This window comes from Panthera onca, chromosome A3 (genome assembly GCF_046562875.1).
Source record: "Panthera onca isolate mPanOnc1 chromosome A3, mPanOnc1 haplotype 2, whole genome shotgun sequence".
Classification (NCBI taxonomy): domain Eukaryota; kingdom Metazoa; phylum Chordata; class Mammalia; order Carnivora; family Felidae; genus Panthera; species Panthera onca.
Window position 1 is genome coordinate 134,327,615 of NC_138341.1, and position 26,074 is coordinate 134,353,688.

The 26,074-nt window shown below is 58.3% G+C and overlaps 1 protein-coding gene across 3 annotated transcripts in view; it reads right to left on the reverse strand.

Moving 5' to 3' along the window:
* BMP7 (bone morphogenetic protein 7) overlaps positions 1-26,074 on the reverse strand; it is a 164,422-nt gene that overhangs the window by 112,046 nt on the left and 26,302 nt on the right. For all 3 annotated transcript variants that reach the window (XM_060620984.3, XM_078443925.2, XM_060620983.3), the window contains exon 2: positions 20,780-20,972. In XM_060620984.3, the coding sequence (XP_060476967.1) occupies positions 20,780-20,972 (193 nt within the window). The remainder of the gene's footprint in view (positions 1-20,779; positions 20,973-26,074) is intronic.

Sequence of the window (26,074 nt, forward strand, 5' to 3'; positions counted from 1 at the left end):
CAAGGGTGAGTCGTACAGAATGCGATTTCTCTCTCAATAAAGCCGTGTCGCGTGAAGCGGGTAGAGCCAACGTAGGCCTAAAACACGGAGCAAAGAGCCATCATGCTAACAGTACGCTCAGGTTCCCACGCCCACCCACCGTGTCTCGGCTACAACTCTCCCCCAAATGGCTCCCCTCCTCGCGTGTTCATCGACGCTGTCCCAATTCAGCTGGCCCGTTCCGTGTCTTCTAAATACGTGGTCAGGTTTACTTTTTGATTTTTTAGGGGGGGAGGGGCAGGGAGAGGGGGAGAGAGAGGATCCCGAGCAGGCTCCGCGACGCCAGTGAAGAGCCCGACGCGGGGCTCGAACCCGCGAACCGAGAGACCCTGACCTGAGCTGAAACCAAGAGTCGGACGCTTAACCCACTGAGCCCCCGAGGAGCCCCTGGCACGTTGTTTCCATTTCTGGAAGAAGCCAGATCTCCGTGGGGCAACCCTAGTTCCCCGCTCGGCCCGATCCGCATTACGAACCGGGAAGGGGGCGCTGGCCCGGCTCTCAGCCCCTGTTCGTGGGTGTGGACAACGTGCCCACCCCTGCAAGCGCACAGGGGCACAGCCCAGCTGAGATGCAGATGTGGCCTCGCTTCACCTTCTCCCGCTGCTTCCGACAAAAGCAGCGGCAGGAGGACAGAAGACGCAGAAGGTCACCTTCTCCCTCCTGACCCCCAGGAGCCCCTGAAGCCGTGCTCCCTGTGAGGCCTGAACCGCCAGTGACCCCGGCTTCGTGGCACGGAGGGGTGTTAATATTTAACCACCGGCCTGGGAACAGTGTGTGGCCGGGGCCTGTGGGCTCCTCCTCTCCTGGGAGAGAACCAGCCCTGAGAACCAGCCGAAACCTAAGCCCCAGAGAGAAGCAGGAGGGCCACACGCCATGGCTAGAGTCACTTTCCAGCGCCTCACAGCCCACCTGCCCCGGAAAGTTCCACCACGCTGGAAAAGTGGGTATTTTTAATCCAACGTGGGAAGGCGGAAAGTCCTTTTTTTTTTTTTTTTTTTCCCTCTGGCTCCTTAGAAACTATTCCGAGACAGTGATCTACAGGGCCTCACCATGACCCACCTCCCAGAGCGGTGGGGATCCCCGGGGGAATGTGGGGGGACCACCCCCGGACCGGGACCTCAGAGATCGGCCCTCTACGCAAACACAGCCCCCACAGAATACAGCCCCTGGGCCCCGCCGAACGGCCAGCTTGGAAGCCGGAGGATTTCTCTGGCCCCGGGGGACCCCTGGCAGGGGCAGGAGCCACAGGAAACAGATCCCAGCCAGCTTCCCCAGTGCCCGCGGCCTTGGCACTGGAGAGCCCCTGTCCTGTCTCAGAACCCAGTTTCCCTCCTCTTTCCCTCGATCCTGCAGCACTGAGGGGACCGGGCCTCCTTCCACCTCCTGCCTCCCGCTCCCGCCGGTGGGTCCCAGCGGCCTGGGGCCTCGGAAATCTCTTCCCGCTGCTTTCATTTTCGGCGCCGAAACCCAGACTTTGTGTGCAGGCCACCGGCGGCTGCGTGGGGGTAGCCAGCTCTGGGCCTCAGCGTAGGGTACGATGGAACCACCCGTGCCGTCACAGCCCGACTCCCAGCTTGGCTGTCCCCCCTGGGGGTCCCTCAGGAACACAGCCCACAACCTTCGGGGAGCACCCGCGGCCGGGGTTTGGAAGGGCCACATCGGGAGGCATCCGGGTCTCTCCAGGAGTCCTGCCCGGCAGCGAGGGGCCCCGGTACCCCAACACTGAGGCCTGGGCAGCGGCTGTGCCACCAGGCTTGAGTGACATTCTCCCACCTAATCCTTCCTCCTTCACCGGGGTACAGAGCCGTGACCCCTGCTTTACAGACGAGGGGCTAATGGGGTGCCTGGGTGGTTCAGCCGGTGAAACGTCTGACTTCGGCTCAGGTCGTGATCTCGCGGTTCGTATGTTCGAGCCCCCGCGTCAGGCTCTATGCCGACAGCTCGGACCCTGGAGCCTGCTTTGGATTGTGTCTCCCTCTCTCTCTGTCCCTCCCCTGCTCGGTCTCTCTCTCTCTCTCTCCCTCTCTCAAGAGTAAGTAAACGTTACACAAAAAGTGTCTTCAGCCAATGAGGAGCACACCCCAGACAGAAAGCGACATGAATAATCCCTCCCATCGGGCCCCCCCCCAAGCCAGGAATCCTCCCAGGGGTCAGTGGGCGTGGAGAGAAGCCAGGACAATGTGGCTGGCCCAGTGCCAAGCGACCCTCATCAGAGAGAAACGGACTTCGGATTATGGGGTGGGCAGAATAACACCCGCCCCCCAATCCGGAAGACCCTGTCCTCATCCCCCGAACCCGTGACCTGTCCAGGCAAGGGCACTCTGCAGATGTGGCGAAGGATGCTGAGCTGGGGGAGGATCCTGGGTGGTGCAGGTGGCCCCAAAGAGGGGGGCGCGCCAGCCAGAGACGGAGGGGTGAGGACAGACGCGGAGTCACAGGGACGCGACTGCTGGCCGGAGCCCGTGAGCCGAGCGATGGGGGCGGCATCTGAAGCCGGAAAGGACAAGGAAACGGATCCTCCCTTGGGGCCTCCAGGAGGACCGCGGCCCTGGGGCACCTTCACGTTAGTTCGGCGAGATCCATCATGGGTGCGCGTTCGAGCCGCTAAATGTGTGGTCCAGCAGCCACAGGAATGAATGGAGTCTCACTCCCCCAACACCCGCTCCGTCAGCCAGAGACAGAGCTTGGACTCCGGAGGCTGAGCGCCTCACCAGGCGGAGGCAATTAAATCCCGGTCGGTTGGCCCGAAGGAGGGGAAGGAGTCCCCTGTAACCCCCAGAGGAAGGAAAAGAGTGTCTCCTGAGGCAGGTCAGAGGGATGGGCAGGGCTAATGCAGCCAGGAGGGCGGGAAGGGCATTCCAGCAGAGGGAACAGAGTGTGCGAGGCAAGGTAAGAGAGGCGGGGAGAGCTTCCGGCCCCCGGGGGTGGGGGTGGGGGGGGTGGGTTCTGGTCTGAAGAGGACTGGGAAGCTAGGAAAAGTTTCCAGCCGGGGGGTGGAGTCACGATGAAGGGTCACCAGCAGCCTCCTCTCCCTCACCCCTGCTCTGACCCTCACCCTCAGCCCGCGGCTCTTTGGAACACCGTAGGGACTGGCGCTTTCAAACTCCGCACGTCACTGACCGCCTCTGAGCCTTGAGAACGTGCCCCAGAAGCCGGAGAGCAGGAGGGCGCGCACTGGGGAGCCCCAGGCTGACAGGAAGTCACGGAGGGAGAGCGGGCATGTTGCTGCAAAGGATGAGTCAGGCTGGGAAGCCAGCAGCCCTGCTCGCACCTGGACCCTGGACTGCACACCAGCCCTGCAGGGAAGGAGATCAAAGGGCCCAGGGAGGAAGCCGGGGCGTGGTGCCGTGGGGAGTGCCCCTCCAGAGCCCCGGGCTGGGGAGGACCCAGCCCGGCTCCCCAGCACCCCACCCGGGGGCTTCGGGGAATGCCCTGCCTTTCTACCAAGCTGCCCAAACGGTCCCTGGCATCCCTGGGACGGGAAGATGAAGTCAGAGAGGCTTTTTTTAAATACTTTCGTGAAGACCATACGCACATCCAGGAAGGCTAAAATTAAGTCATTTGGGAGGAAGGTGGGAAAACACACAAAGAAGCATGACAGCCTCCTCCCACGGCCGGAGCATGAGCCGCCAGCCCGCGGTTTCCCCACCCCGGGGCCGTCTGTCCGTCTGTCTGTCGGTCGGTCCCTCTCCCTTCCCCCGTCCCCCGCCTGGGCATTCGCAGGAGGGTCAACAAGACTCCTGTCCACAGTCCAGGAGGCCCATGTTGTCAAAAGTCAGGAAGTCAGTCAGGAGCCATCAAGGGCTGGGCCTCAGTTTCCCCATATGTAAGAGGACGGATGTGTTTACCAAGCTCTCAACAACTGCCTCCGCTAATAGAACACCCAAGAGAGCAAAACGAGAGGGTCAAAAATCAAAAGGCTCTCACACAAGGGTGGAATGCACCACAGGATCATTGCTCCTTAAGGTGCATCAGCTCTTTAAAGGCTCTGAGAAGTCCTGCTGCAAAGAAACGCCTACTCTGACCTTGGTGTGTGATAAAGAGTCCCTCAAATGTGTGCGTACACATGGGTCGTGGGGGTAGGAGGTGGACGAGGAGGTCAGCTAAAAATAGAAGATTCTCCCCGGTCAGGGATGCAGCAACCGGCAGGAGAAAACAATCAGGAGGTCTAAGCGGAGCCCAGGATCCACCTTGCGAAGAATCCCCCAGGCTGGTCCTTGGGCCACACTTTGGGCGGGCAGGGATGTAGGCATTACAACACAAGGCTTTGGGTCCCAGGAAAGTTAGAGTAAAATCCCAGTGGAGCGACCCTGGACAAGCCAGCTCCTGTCTTTCGTGTTATTTTACTTATAAAGTGGGGCAAACTATGAGGACTGTTCTAAAAATGGATTCAATAGAATGATGCACTCCCGATGCCACGCCAGCGTCCAAGGCTCAAGGCTCCAGGCCAGAGCGGACCTCCTCATCAACGTGAATCTTCCCCACCCCAGATTTAAGCTGCCCCAGCCCCAAAGCAAGGAGCTCACAACCAAGTTCCAACCCTCACTCAAGGTGCGACGATCTTAGAACGGGCCTGGCACCCCGTCACCCAGGGAGCCTGCTGGTTCCCACCACACCTGAGAGGTCGGTGCTGTTGTCTCCTTCCACAGGCGGGAGGCTGAGGCTCAGGGAAGCCAGCAACGCTTCTGATGGGGGAAAGCCTGGGCGGGGGGGTCCTACTCCCACCCGTCCTTACTCAACCCCCGCCCCACCCCCAGCAACCTGCGAGGGCTTTTCCGGGGCTCAAATCTGAGTACACAACTGCCCTGCTTTCCACCCTCTAGTGGCTCTTAGAATAAAAAGCCAAAATTCCCTAATGTGTTCCCCCCGTCACCCCACACGCCCGCTGCCTGGCCCCCACGGCCTCAGCCACCCCAGCCTCCGTCCAGGCTCGCATCCGGACCAGACGCCAGCCTACCCCAGGCCTCCGCACGTGCGGCCGCTGCAACACCGTCCCTCACCTTTTTACCTCCAACACACCTGCCCAGCCTTCGGCTCCCCAAGGAAGCTTCTGCCGACGCCCTGATGGGCACACCGTCTCTAGACGCCCTCCGAGCCTCTCCCTTCCGAGAACTCAGGCTGGGGTTTAAGTTCGTTTGCACGGTTCTTTGGGTTTTCCCTGTTTCCCTACCAGACCTCAAGCTCCTAAGTCCAGAAGAAACAGTCCTGCTCTGCCAGCCATTCGTTGCAGCCCCAGCACCTAACACACGGCACAGCACACAGTAGGTCTCCAATTTACGTCGAGTGAACGTGCGAGTACCTTCAGAGTCCTCTTACCAGCCCAGGGGGCTTTCTGGGATCACCTTCTGTTATCTGTGTTATTAAAAGAGGAAAAGTCGGGGCACCGGGGTGGCTCGGCTGGTGAAGCGTCCCACTCTTGATTTCAGCTCAGGTCATGATCCTGGAGTCGTGGGATCGAGCCCCGTGTTGGGTTCTGTGCTGAGAGCAGAGCCTGCCTGGGATTCTCTCTTCCCCTCTCTCTGCCCCTCCCCCGCCAGCGCTCTCTGTCTCTCTCAAAAGGAATAAACTTAAAAAAAAAAAAAAAGTTTCTTTAAGAGAGGAAAAGTCCATGTTTTTTTCCAAACGACCCAAGCACCTCTGGCAATGGATCCACCCCCAGCCCGCTGCCCCCCACCCCAACCCCGGTACCCACCGGGAACCCAGGTTCCCGACAATACCTGCTGATTAGCCTCGGGCACTGCACACCCCACCCTCCAGGCCTGCCTGTGCAACCGGGGGGCTACCAGATTACGCGAACACACCCCCGGTGGGAAACTGCCTGGTGGTCTGGGCTTCACCGCCCCCATATTTGCACCCTTGTCACTGTCAGCACTGGCCCCTTTATCTGTAAGCGTCCAGGGGGAGCCGGGAGGACACAGACAGACAGGAAGCCACAGCTGGGAAAAAAGCCAACTGCAAGTTTACTTTTGGACCTGACTCTTGTCCCCCTTTGCTCAAGGCTCCAGGGTTTGGGCCCCAGAGTTTCCGGAAACTGGAGACCCTGTCGTTCCTTCCATTCACCCAGGCACGAGCCATCCAGACAGCAAGTGACGAGAGGAGAGCCGTGCTGCTGACTTCAGTGCCGGGGAACCTATCTGCGGTGAAACAGAAAGGGCCCCGGGGCCGCCCCAGAGAAACCAGGCCTTGCGGGGAGCACCGTGGGGCTTGGGGGTGGCTCTGGAAACCCCCCGAGGCTGGCAGCTGCGTGCATCTGGCATCGTGGGGGCGGGCGGGCGAGACACCACGGACAGGAGACTCATCTTTCGAGACTTTCCCTGGTGGCCTCACTTCCTCCAGCCTCCAGCCCCAGACCAAAATAGAACGAGGTAAATTCTGCCTCTTTCACGCACACTCAGGGAATAAACAAACCAACATAAACACCGTTTTCCTGCTGGGTCATCTTTCCTGCCTTTTTTTCTTTTTCTCTTTTTTTTTTTTTCTGAAAAAGAACCACAGCCTGTTTTAAGATTCCAAACCCAGAAGCAGAGACGCGAAGAGAAGGAAGCAGCCAGCAGAGAAGGGAGCCCGACAGCTGGGTGTGCAGACAGAAACGCGTAACGCGATTACCAAGTTCGAGGTCCGGAAACCAAGGCCAGATCAGAGCACCTCGATGCCGAGTGGGAAGGGGTGTCTCGGACTTCATCCCGACCGTGGATCCTTAACCGGAAGAGTGGAGGCTGGACGGAAGGCTGTGGAAACAGCTCCCTCTTCGTAATAAGCGCACGCTATGCCTCATGGCCACTCTGTCATACCTTCTGTCGTATTTCAGGGGCCGCCCCCACCCCCAAAAGCACATCCTGAGTCAAGGACTTAAATGCAAGTAGCCTGAGAGGTGACCCCGGGAACCACCTGGAGGTGAGGCAGAAAGAGAGGCAGGGATGGAAAAAAAGCCCAAACAGGAAGCTGTGTGCATCGGGGGCTCACACGCCTGAGCCCCCCCCCGCCCCGCCCCGGGGACACGGCGCGAACACAGCTCAGCGCGGTGCTCCCCAAGGTGACAGGAGGCTGGGGCATTTATCCACCATTTATCCCTGACCACCAGCAACGGGGGGGCTGCTCCCGGGGGCCTTGGCTCCTCCGCGGGCTGCAAACATTCCCAGGGTCAGAGAAGACCCTCGGGCAGGAGGGGCCGGTGCTGGGTAGGAGCATCCAGGTCTGTGGCATCTCACCGAGGAGGGACAGAGGCTCTGTCCACGGCCACAGCTGGCGAGACCAACGTGGCAGAAGCCACCCCCCAAGGTGGGCCGCCGTAGGCTAGAGGAACAAGTGCTTCAAAGACTCGGGGCAGGGACATCCACCCGAGACGAGGAGAGAGCGAGGAAGGTGAAGGCAGCAGCCCCCCGTTACTGCCCAGGAAGCAAGACTGGGCCTCACGGGTTCTCCCAGGAATTCAGGGTCCAGAGATGCGCCCGGGCCCCCTGATGTTTGTAAAGGGACCCGAAGCACGGCTCTGTCGGCTAAAGCTTCCCGAGAGTCTCCGTTTCCTTTCTCTTGACAAGCCGGCCCCGGAGGCTCCTGGTTCTGACTCCTGGTCCCACCTGACTCACAAACGACCCTGCCCTTCCTCCTCCTCCTCCTCCTCCTCCCCCACCTGTGGGCCCAATCCCTGAGCCAAAGGTTGAATGCAAATCCCTGAACCCACAACCTCGAGGAGAAAAAAGAAATCTGCTTTGGGGCCTAAGTATCATTTTTAAAGATTCCTTAACTAGGCCCTGAAAAAGAGTCCGAAAGGAAAAAAATCATCTGCTTTAAAAGACTCTCATAGTCTAGTCTTCGCTCAAGGAAGCATTTGCTCTCTGCCAGGCGCTGGAGGGACGGTGGGTAAAAGCCCCAAAGGTTACAAGGCTCTCCAGCTGAGGACCCAGCGATCTTGACCCCCACATGTCCAGGTCCAAAAGGCAGGGAGACCACAATAATGGGCTTGAGCTGGAGGTTAAAGTAGGTAGGGTTGGGGCACCTGGGTGGCTCCGTGGGTTAAGTGTCTGACTTCGGCTCAGGTCATGATCACACGGGTCACGGGTTCGAGCCCCGCGTCGGGCTCTGTACTGATGGCTCGGAGCCTGGAGCCTGCTTCGGATTCTGTGTCTCCCTCTTTCTCTGCCCCTCCCCAACTCATGCGCGCGTGTGCTCTCTCTCTCTCTCTCTCTCTCTCAAAAATAAATAAACAGCGGGGCACCCGGGTGGCTCAGTCGGTTGACCATCCGACTTCAGCTAAGGTCATGATCTTGTGGTTCATGGGATCAAGTCCCACCATCAGGCTCTGCACTGACAGCACGGATCCTACTTGGGATTCTCTCTCTGCCCCTCCCCCCCACTCTCTCTCTCAAAATAACTAAATAAACTTTAAAAGGAAATAAATAAAAACCTAGTAATAAAAAGTAAATTGTATTTCTTAAAAAGCTGGTGGGGGGAGGGTGTAGGGGCGGGAATTAAGAGAGTAGAAGACCGGACGGACGGGGAAATGGGGTGAGAAACGCAGAGGCCTGAAAACAAGGTGCCCCCAGAAAAAAAGGGGGTGCAAATGTCAACCTGGCCACACCAGAGAGCGCGTGTACGTGTGTGTGCATCTTCGTGTGTCTGTGTATATGAGGTTGGAGCTAGACCACGGAATCAAGGTGCAGACACAAGGTACCCAAACGCACAGAGATAACGGACAGATATCCACACCCGGAGACGTTGCAGGGCCAGCCCCACGGGCATGGCACCTGTCCCATCACTCAGGGTCCCCCACACAGAAGGACTCTGTGCGTGGACTCTGTGTGCTCTCCCGTCACCGTCTCGAAATCCTTAGGACCTTTTCATTTTGCCTTAGGTCTCACAAATCACGTGGCCAGTCCTAGGTGCTCGTTCTCAATACTAACACCTACATCCTGTACTGTACGGTTCCAACTACGGAACGCTCTGGAAAAGATTAGATTATGAAGACAATAAAAACAAGGATGGGGGAGGGGACAGAGGAGTAGGCAGAGCACAGAGCATTTTTAGGGCAGTGAACACGTTCAGTATGACAGTATAATGGTGGACACACATCACTGGACATTTATCCAAGCCCAGAGAATGTGCACCAGCATCGGTGACCCCTAGTGTAAACAGCACACCGGGGGTGATTATGATGTGTCCAAATAGGTTCATCCAATGTCACAAGCGTCCCACTCTGGCTGGGGACGTTGATAACGGGAGAGGTTGTACATGTGTGGGGCCAGGGGGCATAGAGGAAACTTCTGTCCCTTCCCCTCAGTTTTGCAGGGAACCGAAAACGGCTCTAAAATAAAACTTTTAAAAAGTAGAATACAAACGAAGACTTCCAGTCCCTGCTTGGTTCAGGTCATGATCTCACAGTCGTGGGATGGAGCCCCTGGGCCGCATCAGGCTCTGCACTAACAGCACGGAGCCTGCTTGGAATTTCCTGTCCCTCTGTCTCTGTCTCTCTCTCTCAAAATAAATAAATAAACTTAAAAAAAAAAAAGGTAATCTCTATTTTCCTCTTTTTTTAAAAAACTTTTTTTTAAAAAATGTTTATTTTTGAAGGAGAGACAAAGTGTGAGCAGGGAAGGGGCAGAGGAAGAGGGAGACACAGAATCCGAAGCAGGTTCCAGGTCCTGAGCTGTCAGCACAGAGCCCGACTGGGCTCCAACCCGCGAGCGGCGAGATCATGACTCCAGTCGAAGTCAGACCTTTAACTGGCTGAGCCACCCAGGTGCCCCTCTGTTTTCCTCTTTAAATGTGCTCCCAAGTGGTTTTGATGACACCTCGGTTTGGGCCTCATCATCCCTGACTGTGGAAGGATACAAGCCTGTGAGCAGGTGCATGGCAGGGGCTAAGCAGAATTTTAAGGGGCAGACGGCGGTAAGCAAGATGAAGAGGAAAGGAGGAACAAGGCAGGGTGGTGAAGAATTCCTATTCCGAGCGTGGGTCAGAGCCAGCAGCACCCCTTGGGGCTGGCCCAGCACCCCAGATCCTCCTCGGAGGCTCCGCTGCGGCAATGAGCTTCCCCTCCCCCACACCAGCATGCCCTTCGCCGAGCAGCATCTAGAGTGGAAGTGCCTGGGGACCGACCTCCCCCTGCTCCACTCCGGGCGCTTCTCATTCGCGGGCCACTCTGCCCCCAGGGGGCATATGACGACGTCTGGACACGTTAGGGGGTTGTTGAAACTTGGTGGCGCCATCTCCCGGGTAGCAGGGCCCCGGACGGCCCGACCCACCCTCACACGGTGATCCGCACTGAGTCCACGGCAGGTCAGGCTTGCCAAGCCTGCGACACTCGCCCTTAACCCCTACTGACGGACCTGGAGGCCTCAACACCTGCAGAGCTCTGCACCTCTGTCTCCAGGAGCCCCTGCAGGCGGAGGGAGCCACAGTCCCGCCACGGAGACTTCAGGGCGCCTGGCGGCCAGCCTTTGCCCGCCCACTCCTCCGTGCCGGAAACGTTTTCTAATTACTCACTTTCACCCATAACCCTCGTGTCGGGGTGAGCTTCCAGGAAACCGGACCTGAGACCGGGGGGCCGGCCGGCTTCCCTCCGCGGCTGATCACTCGGCCGCTTCGCGAAGCGAAGGCCTGTGCCGACGATCAGGCTGGAGGGCGTGCCGCGATCCATTAGCAATGTCTGCCTCGGATGCCGGAGGGGCAGGAGGGGGAGTGCAGGCCGGGTGTCTGCTTTCCTTCCGCCATCCTGGGAGCGGCAGGATGGAAAGCCAAGGGCATTGTGAGGGGAAAAGAAGAAAATGGTGCTGACAGGCTGGCAAGAAGACGGAGGAAGGGAGACCCAGGGTTTGGAGGAACCCTGAGCACTTGCCCGGATGGCTACCTTCCGCCACGAACTTGAAATAACCGAGGACTTCCACAAGCGCGGTTGACGCCTTTAAAACATGATCTTCCTGGTAAGCCTGCCTTCCCGGTCCTCACTGGGTTCTTTTCTTCCCAGCTACAGATGACCGCTCACCACCACATTGAAAAATATTAATTCTCTTTGTCTCCTGCCAAAAAGGCTAAAGCAATTACAGGCCCTGATATGAAACACAGATGTTAATACATTTGGAAAAACAGGCTCCTATAGGCGAGCAGAGGTCCAAGTATGAAGTGCTTTTGGAATTAAAGCGCCAGATCAAGTTATACAGCCAGCCCCCAATGCGAAAGCCATCCTCTCCAAATTCATTCCAGGGTAGGAAACCCAGGGCCGCGGCACCCACGCTGACATGTCTCCTGTTTGCAGACGAGAACCAATCCACCCTTGGGTACCCACTGGCACGCAGCTCTAAATAATATAATTATAATCATCACAGGGAAACGTCCCTAAGATCGAAAAGTATTATAATTACGGGCAATTTTCACTTTTTGGAAATTGGGCTCAGATGCCGAGGAAAGAGTGCAAACAAGACGTTCTCAGGTTTCAGTTCCGGAAGAGAGAACACGCCGGGACGGACCGGTCTGAGGCTGGACCGGGGCTCCTCGGCGGCGCTCGCTCAGCCAACAGGTAACTGTTGGCGTGCGTTTCCACACTGGGCACCGCTCAGGTGCCGGGACTACCTCGAGGCAAGAGGCGGCCGTGGTCCCGGGATTCGGGAGGAAGCCCACGCCCCAGAAGGCCGGATGCTCTGTCAGGCAATCACACACACAGGTTTTACCGAGCGCCGGCTCTGTGTCAGACTCCAGGCGCGAAGAACATGACAATGGGCAACATAAAGCAAACCCCTGCCCTCTCGAGGCACCCGTCCCCGCCCCTGCTGCTGGGCAACCGCCACCGTCTCAGCAGCTGGCACTCAGATCTCCGGTGAGGCTCAGCCAGGGTCCATGAGCCGCCTCCCCCCCCCTCCCCCCCCCCCCCCCCCCCCCCCCGCCGACCCAGTGGTGGAACAGGGGTGGATCCAGGTGTCTCCAGAGCACCCCCCCCCCCCAGTCTCTCCCTCTTCACTACGCAGATTTGTGGAATAAGCCGGCCAGGTCTTCTGTCTTCTCTGCCTCAGTTTCCTCGGACAGGAAACTGGATTTCCCCACCGTTACCCAACTCCTAGGACTGCCGTGTAGGAAAAGGAAAAAGCGTACCTGCCGGCCAAGGAAGAAAACCCGATGGGACTAAAGACAGATGCAAGCTTCCTTTCCTTACTCCCTGACCCGGCACCGTGCCTCAGTGTCCTGGTCTGTGAGCCGAGCTGCCTGGCGGTACCTCCCTCGGGGGGTGTGATGCGAAGGACCACAGACCGCCGCCTGGCAAGTACTCAAGGAAGCTAGCTTTGTCATCATCGCTGTTCGAGAAGGTGGCCGTCTCTTCTCTCCGTTCAGAGGGGCGTTCTCAAGAAGGGGAGGGCCAGGGGACACCTGGGGGGTGGGGGTGGGGGCTCGGTCGGTTGAGCGTCCACCTCTTGGTTTCGGCTCAGGTCATGATCTCAAGGTTTGTGAGTTCGAGCCCCGTGTCAGGCTCTGAGCTGTCAGTGCAGAACCTGCTTGGGCTTCTCTGTCTCTCCCTCTTTCTGCCCCTCCTCCCCCCACCCCCCCCCTCGAAATAAATAAGTAAACTTAAAAAGAAAAAAAGAAGGGGTGGGCGAAATGGAAGGCACCGGCCCAATCGATGCAGGTGTGCCCAGCAGCAGCCCTTGCCCGCAGGCAAGGGGACCCGTGCTCACCGTGACCTTAGCCGCCAAGTGTGAGGCCCACCTAAAGCGATCAGACTGGGGCGGATGGGTAGGAGGCGCCTCTCAAGTGGACCTCAAGGGGATCGCTCGTGTCCCCTCGCAGAAAGACGGCCAGACCCTTCCAGTCACCTCGGGAGCCCTACTTGCCACCCCGCTGCACCTCCCACAGCCCTCGAACCCCTGGGGGCGGAGCGGGACGGGAGTCTGCACCCCCATGAAAGGGATGAAGTGACTCATCCGAGCTCCCACCGATCCTCGAGGGAACAGCAAGGGCGGGGAGCAAGTCAGTGTCACTATCAAGGTGACGCCAGGACCGAGTCCGTGGGAATTCTCGAGGTGGGGCTCCAGCGTGCCGAGTTTCACTTGCACTGCCTGGTTTTGAATTCTGCCTCTAGCGTGTGACCTTGGGAGGCTCATGTGACCACTCTGCGCCCCGGCGACCTCATCCACCCAGCGGGAGAATACGGACGTCTCGAGGTCATCGTGCGGAGTAAGAGAGGACGCGGGCGCTTTGCTAAGCACTGACCGGATCTGTTGCGAGCACGTGACCGACGGAAACTGTCACCATCGCTTCCCCACCAAGCCAGGCTTGGGATGAATTATGGAAGGAAACAAAGGCCCAAAGATCAGAAAAACCACCAAGGCCCGCCAGCGTCAGCCCGCAGGGCAGGACGCCGATGGCGCTAACTGGACTGGACACGGTGCCGGCCGTCTCCACCCGGCGGGTTGTCCCCGAATGCGGGCTTTTTCCAGAACGGTCCCTCTGGACACGGGAGAGGACCCCAAGGGGGACCGAGAGGCATGGGGGGACTTGGTTCCCGCTGAGGCAGCTCCGGGCTGGGATTACAGAAAGGCAGCAAGGAGATCTGCCAAGGTGTCCTTGACCAGACTGCCCCGGGCATGCTCTCCCCTGACCTTCCGGAACAGCCAGCTGCTCCTTCCCTGCCCTCTGAAGATTCTACTGGGGAGCTGAATCGGCAACTTCTGTAAAAGCAGCTCAAAACCAGAGCTCACGCCCTGGGGCCGAGGTGTAGTGGAAGGAGGCGCAAGCCAGGAGACGGGGAACCAGGCACGTAGGCCTTGAGGAGCAGCAGAAAGGCTCCGGAAGCTTCCGGAAGCCTCTGGAGCCAGAGCCTGAAGGGCTCCCCACCCTCAGCCAGCCCCCTCGCCTGTGCCGCCGAGACTGTGAAGCGGGGTCTGGACGGCACTTGGGTTCGGTCCTGTGAAGAAAAACGGTCATCGTTGAAAGACCAGGCAAAAGGGAACATGCAGGCCCGGACTGGAGGGAATCGGTCCTGTTCCATCTCTCAGGCAGATACGACGGCTCACAGACCAGAGAGAAGGGAGCTCTCGCCACCTGCCCACAGCCTGGAAACTGTAAAAACATGCCCAGCCTCGACCCTCGGGACTCTGATGTATCCGGAGTTGTAAAAGCCCCCACCCCCCACCCCAAGGTGATTCTCACCCCCAGCCCAGGGTGAGAACCAGAGCTCAGATCCCAATCACGTGAGGGAATCAGTACCAGCGAGAAACACCACGGTGCCACCACGGCCGAGAACGTGAGCCCTGGAATCTCGGAGACCCAAGTTCAAGTCCCGACTCTGCCCCGTCCTAGCTGTGTGACCTCAGGTAAGTTACGCCCTCTCTCTGAGGAAGTCTCTACACCTGGGAAATGGGGATAGTGAGTTTTCCTAGGATCTTTTCCAAGGGACATGATGAAGCTAAAAGGCCCAGCACACGCAGTCACATCCGGAAAGCACCAAAGGATGACAAACCTAGAACACAGGTGGGGATGTGCTCTGGTGGGTGACCATATCCCTCTGCCCAGACATGCTCAGCTCAAAATCAGGTAAACGTCAGAGCCTCGCTCCCAAGTCCTGAACCTTTAACACAAGGGAGGCTGGGGAAGGGTCCGGCGCCCCGCGCCCCGCAGCCGCCGATGCTCTCCCAGTAAGACAGTCTCTGCCCCCAGCACGCAGGCAGCTTGTCCCTGCTTCCCACGGATGGAAATCACGAGGGCATCCCCTGGGAGCTTGTCAGAAATGCACAAGGTCAGCCCCCCCTCGCCCTGCCCCCGCAAAGGGCAGACTCGACCACGTTTTCACCGGATCCTGGGAGCCTGGTCACTGAACTGTTAAGGGCAAGAATGCTACGGGGCTCCCCTCTCGAGACGAAAAGGTAAGAGCCGTGGCAGGTCTGAGAGTTCTGGGAGGGGTGAGGGCACCGCTGAGGAGACAGGATGCCCCCTCCTTGATGGCAGCCGGGAGCCCTGGGGGTCCCCGGGGAGGGCTGGGGGGGGGGAGCGTGTCCAAGACCCCCATCTGGCAGCACAGGGACACAGGCTCGCCTCTTCCCTCCGCTCGCCCGCCAGCCGCCTCGGCGAGCGGCCCCTCGGTCCCCACTCCAGCCCGTCACGGGGACAGCTCCTTCCTCCTCGGTGGCTCAGGCTGCGGCCGATCCAACCTTGGCCTCGGGGACCGCTCTGAAGTCACTCCCCCCGCACCCCGAGTCCCTGAGACTGACTGAGGGACAGTTTTCAATGCTGCCAACACCATCTCGACCTTGGCAGTCACTGACCCCCTTCGAACAGGCGCTGCCGTCCCCGGCAGGCCTGTGGTCCCCCAAGGGCGTGTCTCGCAGAGCACCTGTGTCCCGCACAGGTGAGGCAGCACGGGCTGGGGGCGGGGAGGGGGGCGAGCCGGGGCCTCTGCGGGGAGGGCTGGGAGGGGGTCAGGATGGAAAGGCCCAGTCGAGCGTTCGGGAACGAAACCGGTTCAGTCGTGCGACCTCCACACGGACGTGAATCCAGCTCCGGAGAGCCGGGTCCCAGCCGGTCCAGCCTGAGGCTCGGGGTTCAGAAAAGGAGGGCAGGCCCCAATCCCCGGGCCCCCCAGGTCCCCCGGCAAAGCCACTGGAGTCAAGGCCCCCGTCCCCAGACCTGCCCCTCAGCCCCACTCATCCCGCAGGCCGCCAAGGGCGGCTCCGGCTGCCTCTCCAGCTGCAAGCAGGGCCCGACGGCTATGGAAGGCCTCCAGCTCGGCTCATTATCGGAATTTAATCTGGATTCCGAGAGATCAAGAGGACTTGGTGGAAAGTGGCTGCCACGAGGGGAGAGACGCTGGGGCTAACCCAAAGCCACCTAATCCCCGGCACCCCGGGGCCTCCCTGGAGCCCCGGCAGAGGCTCGCCAGGGAGCCAGATGGCCCAGCTCCACGCAGCTGGGCGGCTGGTGGCAGCAAAGCCACAGACCCCTCAGCAGAGGGGGCAGGCTGGCCACACGGTGGGGTGGCAGGGGCAGGACCTGGGCTCCTCTGGGGATCAGCTCTCGAAGACGATGCGTGTCCCCAACCCCACCCCACCCCACCGGCAGAGCTGGGGAAACGCCAACAGGGGCCCCACCTCCACACAAGCTCAGGCCTTCATCCCCATCAGAGACCGCGAAGCTAAGAGATTCGGCGGGGGGGGGGGGGGGGGGGGGGGGGGGTGGGGGAGCAGTGCTGCAGCCAAAACCGGGAGCTCCCGTTTTCTTCTGAGGGTCTCTGCAGCCCCTGTGACAACGGTGATCGTAGTGAAGAAGGTGGTGATGGTGGTGGCAGTAGTGATGATCTAAACCCAGTGACCCTTTATTGAGCACTTACTATGTTCTAAATAAGTATGTCGGGGCGCCTGGGTGGCTCAGTCCATTAAGCATCTGACTTCCGCTCGGGTCATGATCCCGTGGTTCGTAGGTTCGAGCCCCGCGTCGGGCTCGGTGCTGACGGCTCGGGGCCTGGAGCCTGCTTCCTATTCTGTGTCTCCCCCTCTCTCTGCCCCTCCCCCGCTCACACTCTATCTCCGGCTCAAAAAATAAATAAATAAACAAATAAATAAATAATAAATAAGTATGTTAACCCACTTTATCCTCACCAGAACCCTGGGAGGTAGATGCAATTACTATCCCCATTGTACAGAGGAAGAAACTGAGGCTCCCAGGGTTACTGGTAGATAGTGTCGGTATTTGAACCCACACTCTTACTAGCCGGGCCATCCTACCTGGGGAATTACACAACAGAATCATTTTGCTTCTGTATTAAAAAAAAACAAAACAAAACAACCCACCCAGGAAAAGATATAAATAATTTAAAAAAATTTTTTTAACCTTTTAACTTCCGGAGAATGGAGCTCTCGTCTCCTTGGCTCAGGTACGGAAAGGAAATTTAGAAATCTAAAGATAGCATTCCCTTCCCCCGCCTCCCCCCACCCCTGCCTCCCCACGCCTGTCACTCCACTGCCCGCCTATTTGGTACTTTGCACCTGTCATGTTATCTCCTCTGCTGGATCGTGAGCTCCTAGCGGGCAGGGACTTGGGTCTGGTTACTCCCACCGGTGCACGGCACACAGCGGGTACTCAAACGTTTGCTGACAAGGGACTTGGGTCTCCCAGCAAGCCAAGCGCCCCCCCAGAGTCAGGGACCCAGAGCAAGGCTCATAGCCCCACAGATTGCCTGTGGCCAAGCTGCTCATCGGGGGCAACCTGCCATGCCCACCCTGGCCCCCTGCTAGAGAGCCACGAACAGCCGTCCCACCCATCCCTCATCCAACCACAGCGACGTGGGCCTTCTCCCCTCCCCTGGGGCCTCTGGAGCCACTCCACGGAGCTAAGCCAGGGTCGAGGGGGCAGCAGCCTCAATCCGGGATGGGACAGGTACCCACGGTGCCAGCAGGTTGAGACAGGCAGAGAGGGGAGCAGCTGCTGGCAGCGGGGGGGACGGGAGGCCAGGGCTCGTGTTCCATTAATCGAGGACTGAGTGGCTCACCCTGCCCGGGCAGCATCTCGTGCCTCTGTCCTCCCCACGACCCACACTTGTCCCTCACTTAGGACCACGGCCTTTGCACTTCCCCTGAGACACTCTCCCCGCTCTCTCCCACTCCCCGTGGCCAGATCCTTCCTGTCACTCGAACATCCCCAGCTCAGCAAGGCCACCAATGACCACTAGCACTCTGCCAGGCCACGCGGCCCGTTTGTTTCCCGTCCACCTTCTCTACCCCGTCGCGGGGAGGGCTGTATCCGCTCAAGTCCTCCCCCCGGGACCTAGGAGTGTGACCTTGTTTGGGAAGGGGGTCTTTGCAGACCCTCCGTGGAGTAAGATGAGGTCATACTGGAGGAAGGCGGGCCCCTAATTCGAGATGACTGGTTTCCTTCTGAGAGAGAGACACACACACAGTGTCCCGTGAAGGAGCAGAGCCACGTGGCAACAGGGTAGAGGGAAGGGACGCAGCTGGAAGCCAAGGGCACCGACAGTGGAGAGCCAGCCCCGGAAGCTGGCAGAGGCGGGAAGGGCCCCCCACCACCTCCCAAAGGCTTCCGAGGGAGCACGGCCCTGCCTCGACTTCAGACGACCAGCCTCCGGCACTGAGCACTTCTCTACTGTCCTCGCAGTACTCGGTCAGGACGCCCCAGAAACCTAGGTCACTCCTCAGCCACCATTCAGATGGGCCCTGCCCTCATGATCTGAGCTTGCTCGTCCCCACGGTCCAGTTCTGAGGCCGGCACCTGGACGCTCAAGGCGGTGGAAGCAACAGATCGCTGGGCTCACGCGTCTCTGTCCAAGTGCAGGGGCCTCGCACCTCCACGAAGGAGGTCCCGTGCCCGTCAAGCCGGGCTTGCCGCTCTCAGCCTCCAGCGGCCCCCAGCAGTGCAGGGACCGGCGGGTGGCGACACTCCTGGCAGCAAGCCCGGCCCCGGAGGGCGCGAGCCGGCAGTGCTGGAGCAGGTTCCTGCTCACAAGAAGGGGCGGCATCCCGGCCAGAACCCCCGGGGACCGGCGGCCAGGGAAGGGCCACCGCGCTCCTGCACGGGGACTGGAGAAAGAGCAGCACAGGTGCCAGCCGCCAACCCTCGCGGACGCGTTCAGCCAGACCCACTCGGAGGTGAAGCCCCTTGATGGGGATTTCTGAGGCGGCTGTGGGGGGCCTGCCAGGAGGGCTGGGGAGCGAGCCGGGCTCACTCGGGGTTTCTGCACGAGGGGGCAACGGAGTGCTATCGACCAACGGCCTCTGCCTCGCCTCCAGCTCATCAGCCTTCACGAGAAAAGTCAAACATCTGGTTTTGTTCAAGGGTCCTGGGGCAATCTGTGAGCGAACGGAGCAAACGTGTGTCGCACCCCCAGAATGCACTCCACGCTTCTTCCTATGAGTCTGGGGGCCAGGGCACAGGCCGTCAGGGTTACCTGGGGCACCTGAGCGTCCACAGTCAGATTCGGAGGCGACTGCCAGGACCGGGTGCCAGCTCCCCCACGCCACACCGCGTCCCTTTCTGGTACCGTCCCCTCCAGGGCGGCGTGTAGGGCACTGCGTCCCAGTGGGGGCTCTAAAGTGCAAATTTCGTCCACACTGAGATACCACTGGTCGCCCGTCAGACTGACAGAGACCAAACAGTTCGATGAGAGACGGCGTCCTGAGCGCTTGGGAAACAGGCCTCCTGTCCTACGTGGTTGGTATAAACGGACATGACCTCCAAGGACAGCCGTTCAGCAAAACCTATCAGTTGCCGATGCGTGTACCCTCGGACCGCACAAGTCTGTTTCTAGAGCCGTATCCGACAGACACGACGGACGTGAAATAATGCGTCCCTAAAAAAAACGTGTCGTCCGCCTGTAACACAGAGAGGTGGGGAACCCGCCACGCACATGCAGGAAGCTGGCTAAGTCCCTCACGGCATGGTGACAAAGAGAAAAAGGACGTTCTGTGTGAACCCACCTGGGATCGCCCAAGGCTTGCTGTGAGGCGAAGAAAGCAAGGTGCAGGAGGGAGAATATGAAGAGACGCCCCCTGGAAAGACACACACTCGCACACACGCGTTTGTGGATTCAGGGAAGCTCACGGCACTGAACTTGAGGCTGCCTGAGAGACGGGCCCCTGGGACTCAGAGCTGGGCGGGAGCTTCAATTTTCACGTTCCTTGCTTTTCTCGCGTCTGAATTTTATGACGTCCGCGCGTCTTAGCTACTCAAACCTGTATCTTCAAAAGAAACACTTTCTGTATACCGCCCCCCCCCCCCCCGGCTCAAGCCCTAATTTGGCCACTTTCTCTCTGGGTGGTGGGGGGAAACGGCCCACCCTTTGCTCTCAGCTCTTAATTCTCCCCACGTCACTGAGGAGTCCCCATCCCGGAGGGCTACGGTGCACGCAGAATGAGGTTACACATGCAAACCAGTGGAAGTAAGAAAGAAGAGTTCGGTTTTCTTAGTGTTTAAGACGACCCCTAACGTGGCGGTGCTTGGGGAGGTGGTGATGGTTCCTAGGTCCCTAGTGTGGTGACAGGTCCCCATTCCCGCTGCACGTGCGAATAAGGGCTGTCCGTCAGGAGGCGCCATGAATCCCTCCATTAGTTACTGACGAAGTGGCATCGTGCGACGACAGAAGACGATAAAAGTCTGCCAGCCTGAGACATCTTGAAAGCCAACCGCTGGGTGTCACCGCCTGGGTCACATCCACCTCGGGAGCCCATCATGTCCTTGTCCGATGCTCCAGCCCATCTCTCAGCCTTCTTCCCCCCCGGGAGACCTCAAAACTAAATCAGTGCAAGATTTTGGTTCCTGACTTCGTGATTCTCGGAAGCCTGAGGTCTCTCTCTGCCTGGTTAGTCAGGTTCTGCTCCCCCAACATTTTATTACAAATGGCCACCTTCATTGCTTGCCTGACATCATGGGCTGGGGTTCGCAGTGAGGCACAGGGTAGACCTCCCCCCAAAATGTTTCTCCCTCTTCCCTACCCGCATCCCCTCGGTGCCCATGAACGCATGCCAGACCCAGACCCCCCATAAATACCCACGTGGCTCACCTGGCTGTCTCCGATTCCTAACTCAATCTGCTGACAGGGGCTAGTTTTAAGACACAGCGACATACACCATCAACTTTCTTGAAAAAATACATTCCGTGGAGGGGGCCTGGCACACGGTGGGTGACCCGTGACGGAAGCGGCCACGACTGCCCCCTGCCCCAAACTGGCCCCATCCCCCGGCCGCCACCCCTGTCTTCCTCTGCCACTGAAGGAAGCTCAGGACGCCCCCCAGGGACCAGTCACAGCACCCACCTGCCCCAGTGCTCCTGCAGCACCTGGTAAACGCTGATCCGGAACGTCTCATTATCGAAGCGTTCCCGGATGTAGTCCTTGTAGATCCGGAATTCGGCTGCGGTCACGGCTTCCCCTTCTGGGATCTTGGAAAGATCGAACCGGAACTCCCGGTGGTGGTAACGCGGGTGGAAGAACTCTTTGTCGTGCTCCACTAGAGAGGAAGAAAGCACACGCGGGCACCGAAAGCTCGTCAGTAACCGGCTCTCACGCTCGTGGCTCCGCGTCCCAGCCTGCCCACCGCCGGGCCCCCCCGGTGCCACCTGCCCGTTCCCGCTGACCTGGTGCAGCCGGGGTGGGGGTGGGGGTGGGGTCGCAGCCACAGACCCTACGGCCGCCTTGAACGACAGCAATGACTCTCCATCAACCCGCTGGGGAGAGTGGGGCACAGACCCAGCCGTCCCAGGGACCCTGGACAGACTCGGGTTCACGGGAGCTCAGGCTTGCGTTCAAATCCGGGCTCTGCCGCTAAGGAGCTGGCCTGCACGAGGTACCAAGTCATCTCTCTGGACCTCGATTTCCTCATCTAAAAATAAGGACAATAGTCCTCCCTCGTGGGTTGTTGTGAGAGTTAAGTAACCAAATTCTCATAAGCAGGAGTGTTTATTTTGGCGGGGGGGGGGTGGTTGTTAATGTCTATTTATATTTGAGAGAAAGAGTGCACGTGAGTATGCGAGCAGGGGGAGGGAGGAGGGGCAGAGAGAGACAGAGACAGAATCGGAAGCAAGCTCCAGGCTCCGAGCCGTCAGCACAGAGCCCGACGCGGGGCTCGAACTCACGAACTGTGAGATCGTGACCTGAGCCGAAGTCAGATCCTTAAGCGACTGAGCCACCCAGGCGCCCCACCCCAGATGTTTCTAACGGCCACCAGGGTTTACAACCACAGCCTTAGAGTGAAAGCAGAAAAAAGAGGTGAACGGCAAGGTCAGGGGACGTGGCTTTTGAAAATGGCTTCTGGATAAAGTAAGGCAAAGGCCTCAGTGCTCCTGCTTCATTCTGGCGGTGATCCTAGCCTCCGGTATGATACCTGCTGCATCGATAATAAACACCCCAATGATACAAGCCCAAAATGGGTGTTTCTGGGAGTGGACCCGTGATTCCCAAGGTGCACGCATCCTCTGGTCCAAAATGGAAGAGGGGAGGGGTGGGGAGAGACCAGACAGGCAGGGAAAATAGTGGAACCAGCTTGGCCAGAAGAGAGGAGAAACATGCCAGCTTCGTCTAGAGCTTTGGCTTAATGAACTCTAGAAGCTCTCAGGCTGGGTCAGGGCTACCCCGGCTGCGAGCAGGACGTGAACGCCTTTGAGGAAGAAGGTCCCCAACAGTGGCAGCCCAAAGGCCCTTCCTACAGATCTCCATTAAAAAAAAAAAATCTGTTTTAAACCTTAATAGTAGTTCTGAAAGATACTGCGATGGGGGCAGGGGTGTTGAGGAATTATCCACTCATCAGGGGCAGCCCTCAAGGCCAGGGGACTCTGGCTGGGCACAGGAGTGACCTCTCCAGAAACCACTGGATCTGTAGAACATTTCCTTTCTGACCCGGTCTACGGGCAAGGCTGAGCTGGGTGGCAAACAATGGTGATGGGCACGCGTCACCAGTCCCCCAACTCTGATATGTGGAAGCGTGGAGGGAGGGGTCTTTGTGGTAGCTTCTAGGAAGTACAGCCCACTGGGGACCACGGGAGCTTCGGGAGGGGGCACAGCAAAGACCCTCGACTCTGTCACTGGGGAAATGCCCGGGGCCGGTCCTCTGTCATCCTTCTAGCTCATCCAACCTTCAGGTCATCCAAGGAGGTGGGCACAATGCTACATTGGCAGGGAAGGCACCTGAGACCCAAGAGGTGTGGGGTGGCCTGCCCGGGGCCAAAGAGCCGGGACTCGAACCCAGGCCCCACCAAATCCCAGCCACGCATCTCAGTGGCTGAGCCAACAGCCCCGCAAGACCAATTCCGGTGCCTGTTGTCAGAACATTCTCATTGTGTGACAGCACGCGTCCGGAACGCGCTCGAACCGTGTGTGCGGTTCTGCACGCGGTCAAGGTGAACCTCCCCACGGAGCTCCTCCCAGATCGACAGAGCATCACCCCCCAGCACCCCTCTGCTCTCCCCAACTTCTCAAGCCACAGGCTGGTTTTCCTTGTTTTTGAATATTATAAACAGGGATTCACACGGTACGTATTCTTTTGTACTCGACTTGTTGTTTTTTTTTTTAATTTGTTTTTGAGAAACAGAGAGAGAGCACAAGCAGGGGAGGGGCAGAGAGAAAGGCAGACACAGAACCGGAAGCAGGCTCCGGGCTCCGAGCTGTCAGCACAGAGCCCAACGCAGGGCTCGAACTCACGAACCGTGAGATCATGACGTGAGCCGAAGTCGGACGCTCAACGGACTGAGCCACCCAGGCGCCCCTGAAATGTCCCCTTACACAGTCCTATTTAAGTCCCATGGGGCTGTGGAATATGAGAGGGGCATTCCACGGCCCCCCTCCTTCCCCCCATGCCGACAGACTGCACAGATCAAGTCTCCATTTCCAACCATCGGACTCTGTCCTCCCCGAGAGAACGTGGGTGCAGAACCCCCAGCTTGCAGCAAAGATGCCTGAAGAACCCAGAAGTTCTGGGTGTTCACGAAGCACCAGCTCTGGGCACTTTCCAGCATCATCTGATCGACTCTGGTGAGGCAGGATGGATCCCCATTTTACAGATGAGGAACCGGAGGCTCGGGGACTTGCCCAAGATTACAAGTGAAGTGAGCGGCTGGCCTCCGGAAGCCCACGGTCTTGAGCTTTGCACTTTCTGGAACCAGGTGAGCTCAGCTCAAATCTCAGCTGTGTCTATCAGCTGTGTGGTCTTGACCGCGTTCCCGAACCTCTGCATGCCTCCCCTTGCCCCGGGGACAATAATGAGAACGGCCCTTTCTCGCTGAGCTGTCCAGAGTCAGCACCTAACAGCAATGCTGGGCAAACACAACCAATTCCCGTCCTGGGCCTCTCAAACGATGAGCCGAGAGAACGACGGTCGGTGCAGAAGGAGGAGCCTTATGCGCGTGTGGGTACCTGACAACTGTATTTGAAAAAGAGTGCGGATAGACCGAACACTAAAGTCATGTGCGAATAAGCACGACATGAGCACAGGTGCCATCACTAGAGCCACCCCCAAACAAGGAGAGAAAAGACTGATGCATAATCACAAAGCTCAATCTGTGGCAGCAGGTGCACACATAACCTTTTAAACGCCTAAGATAAAAATGCATCTTACCTGTGAAGACAGTGAAGCGATCAGGGTTATACGGTTTCTTTTGTTAAAACGATACAGGCACCGAGCGTCCAGCTACGTTTCTTGCAAACATTCGGGCGGCTTTCTGAGCAAATTGCCCTCGCTAATTATTTCAGGGCAATGAGCAGCATAAACCACATGGACCTCCTGTGCTTCCTAAGACCACGGCATCGTGGCTTTTAAAAATAACTTTGTGATTTATCAAAGAAAGAACAGTCATTCCTCCCCCCCCCCGCCCAAAAAAAAAGAGCAGTTAATAATTCAAAGTCCAAACCAAACTCCCAATCTCGTATTTCCAAGGCTTCCATTTTACACAGCAGTCGCCCCACAGCACAGAATCTACACCATTTCGATCTCAGGGGTCAAGACGGTTCAGCTCTCGCCGCGAAAGCAGAGAAATGCACGTACTTTGAGGGAGTAAATACGTCTTCACGTTTCCTTGTCACGTCACCATTCCTGATTACCCAAGACCTGGGTTTTGAAATAACTGCCTAGAGTTGTTATCTCCCTTTGTCCATGCAGAAAAGCTTTCCAAAGGGAACCCAGAGCCTAGGAATCTAGCTTTTTCTGCACTGACCTCTGCACTCCAGCACCCCACCGGCTAAGAGAGCTCCCGGGCATTAACCACGACTTTCATCTTTCAAAGATGAAAAGGGCCCAGATCTCCGAGACCAAGAGAGAAGTCCAAAGAAGACGGATTCCGGGAAACACCATTCCCCAAAGCCGATTTTCGTGTCCTTTTACAAAAGGCTGGAATTAATAACCCCCACGCTGGTCCTGGGAGGGGTAATTCTGGGTGGGAGAATGTCAGTGTTTATGGACATTTATCTGTTTAGCAGAGGCAGGTGGGAACAGGAAGCCACCCACCCGGGCGTCCCTTCTCACCACCCGCTGACACGTCAGGGAACACCTCTGCCCCATGCAGGTGACCACGGTCACGACACCCGACACGCAGACTCTCGCAGCCGGCTGGGTGCTTACCCTTCCGCGTCTGCGTCCTTCACTCAGCCTCCCCCCGTGTGGCTGTGTGTAGTCATGGGTCATTCGTCTGCACTGCTGTATAGAACCCCGTTGTGGGTACAGGCCCCCGTCTCCTCTTTGAGGGTAGTTTCCAGTCTGGGGCTGTTACACACCCTGCTTTGAGGAACATCCTGGTGCGTGCCTTTTGGCGAACACGTTTCTGTTGGATAAACACTCTGACGCGGGACAGCAGGTCAGCGGGCAGGTAATCGCTGGTCTTCGGTAGATGCACCTGACTGTTCCCATGTCAAGAATGTGGGGGTAACGGCAACGGGGCCAAATGAGACACAGCCCCCAGAGGAACAGTTCGTTTTAGTTTCTGTTTGTAGACCCCAGTGCATTTGTTTACGTTTGAGGGACTTCTTCACACGGAAGACGGTGAATCCAGTCTTGAGGAAGGATGGGGACAACCAGCCCCAGAGGACAGGGAAGGGCACCGCGGGCAGAGGAGACAGACTGGTCCAAAGATCTCCAGTTCTGAGCCTCTTTAATAAAGATGACGCTCCGGGAGGCAAGAGAACCAATCAAGAGTCCACAATAGAACCAGAAGCCAGAACTGACTTCTCAAGGACGCCTGACTGCTCGAGATCCCACGCGTCAGAAACCTCCCCCATCCTGACTTGACTCTAAAACTTCCAACCCAGGCTCCTTTCCTTCCTACAGAGATATACTTCACCCGGAAGGTTCTGTCACACGTCCAGAACTCCCTGGAGCTGACTGTTACCAAGGCAGCTGTCGGAAGGCAACCGGTGGCCCGGAAGCCTTGGGCATGTCAACTTCCAGGATGGCTCTACATTCATTCGAAGATTTACCCGGCGAGATGACGGAGTCTGGAAAGCTGCCCGAGGTACGCCAGAAATCGGGAGCTCTGGAAAGTGGAACAGGCGTACCCAACTACTCCCAGAGGAAGAGGTTCTCTTAGTAACACGACGGTTGGCACTCGGCTGTGCAACCGTTCCAGAAGA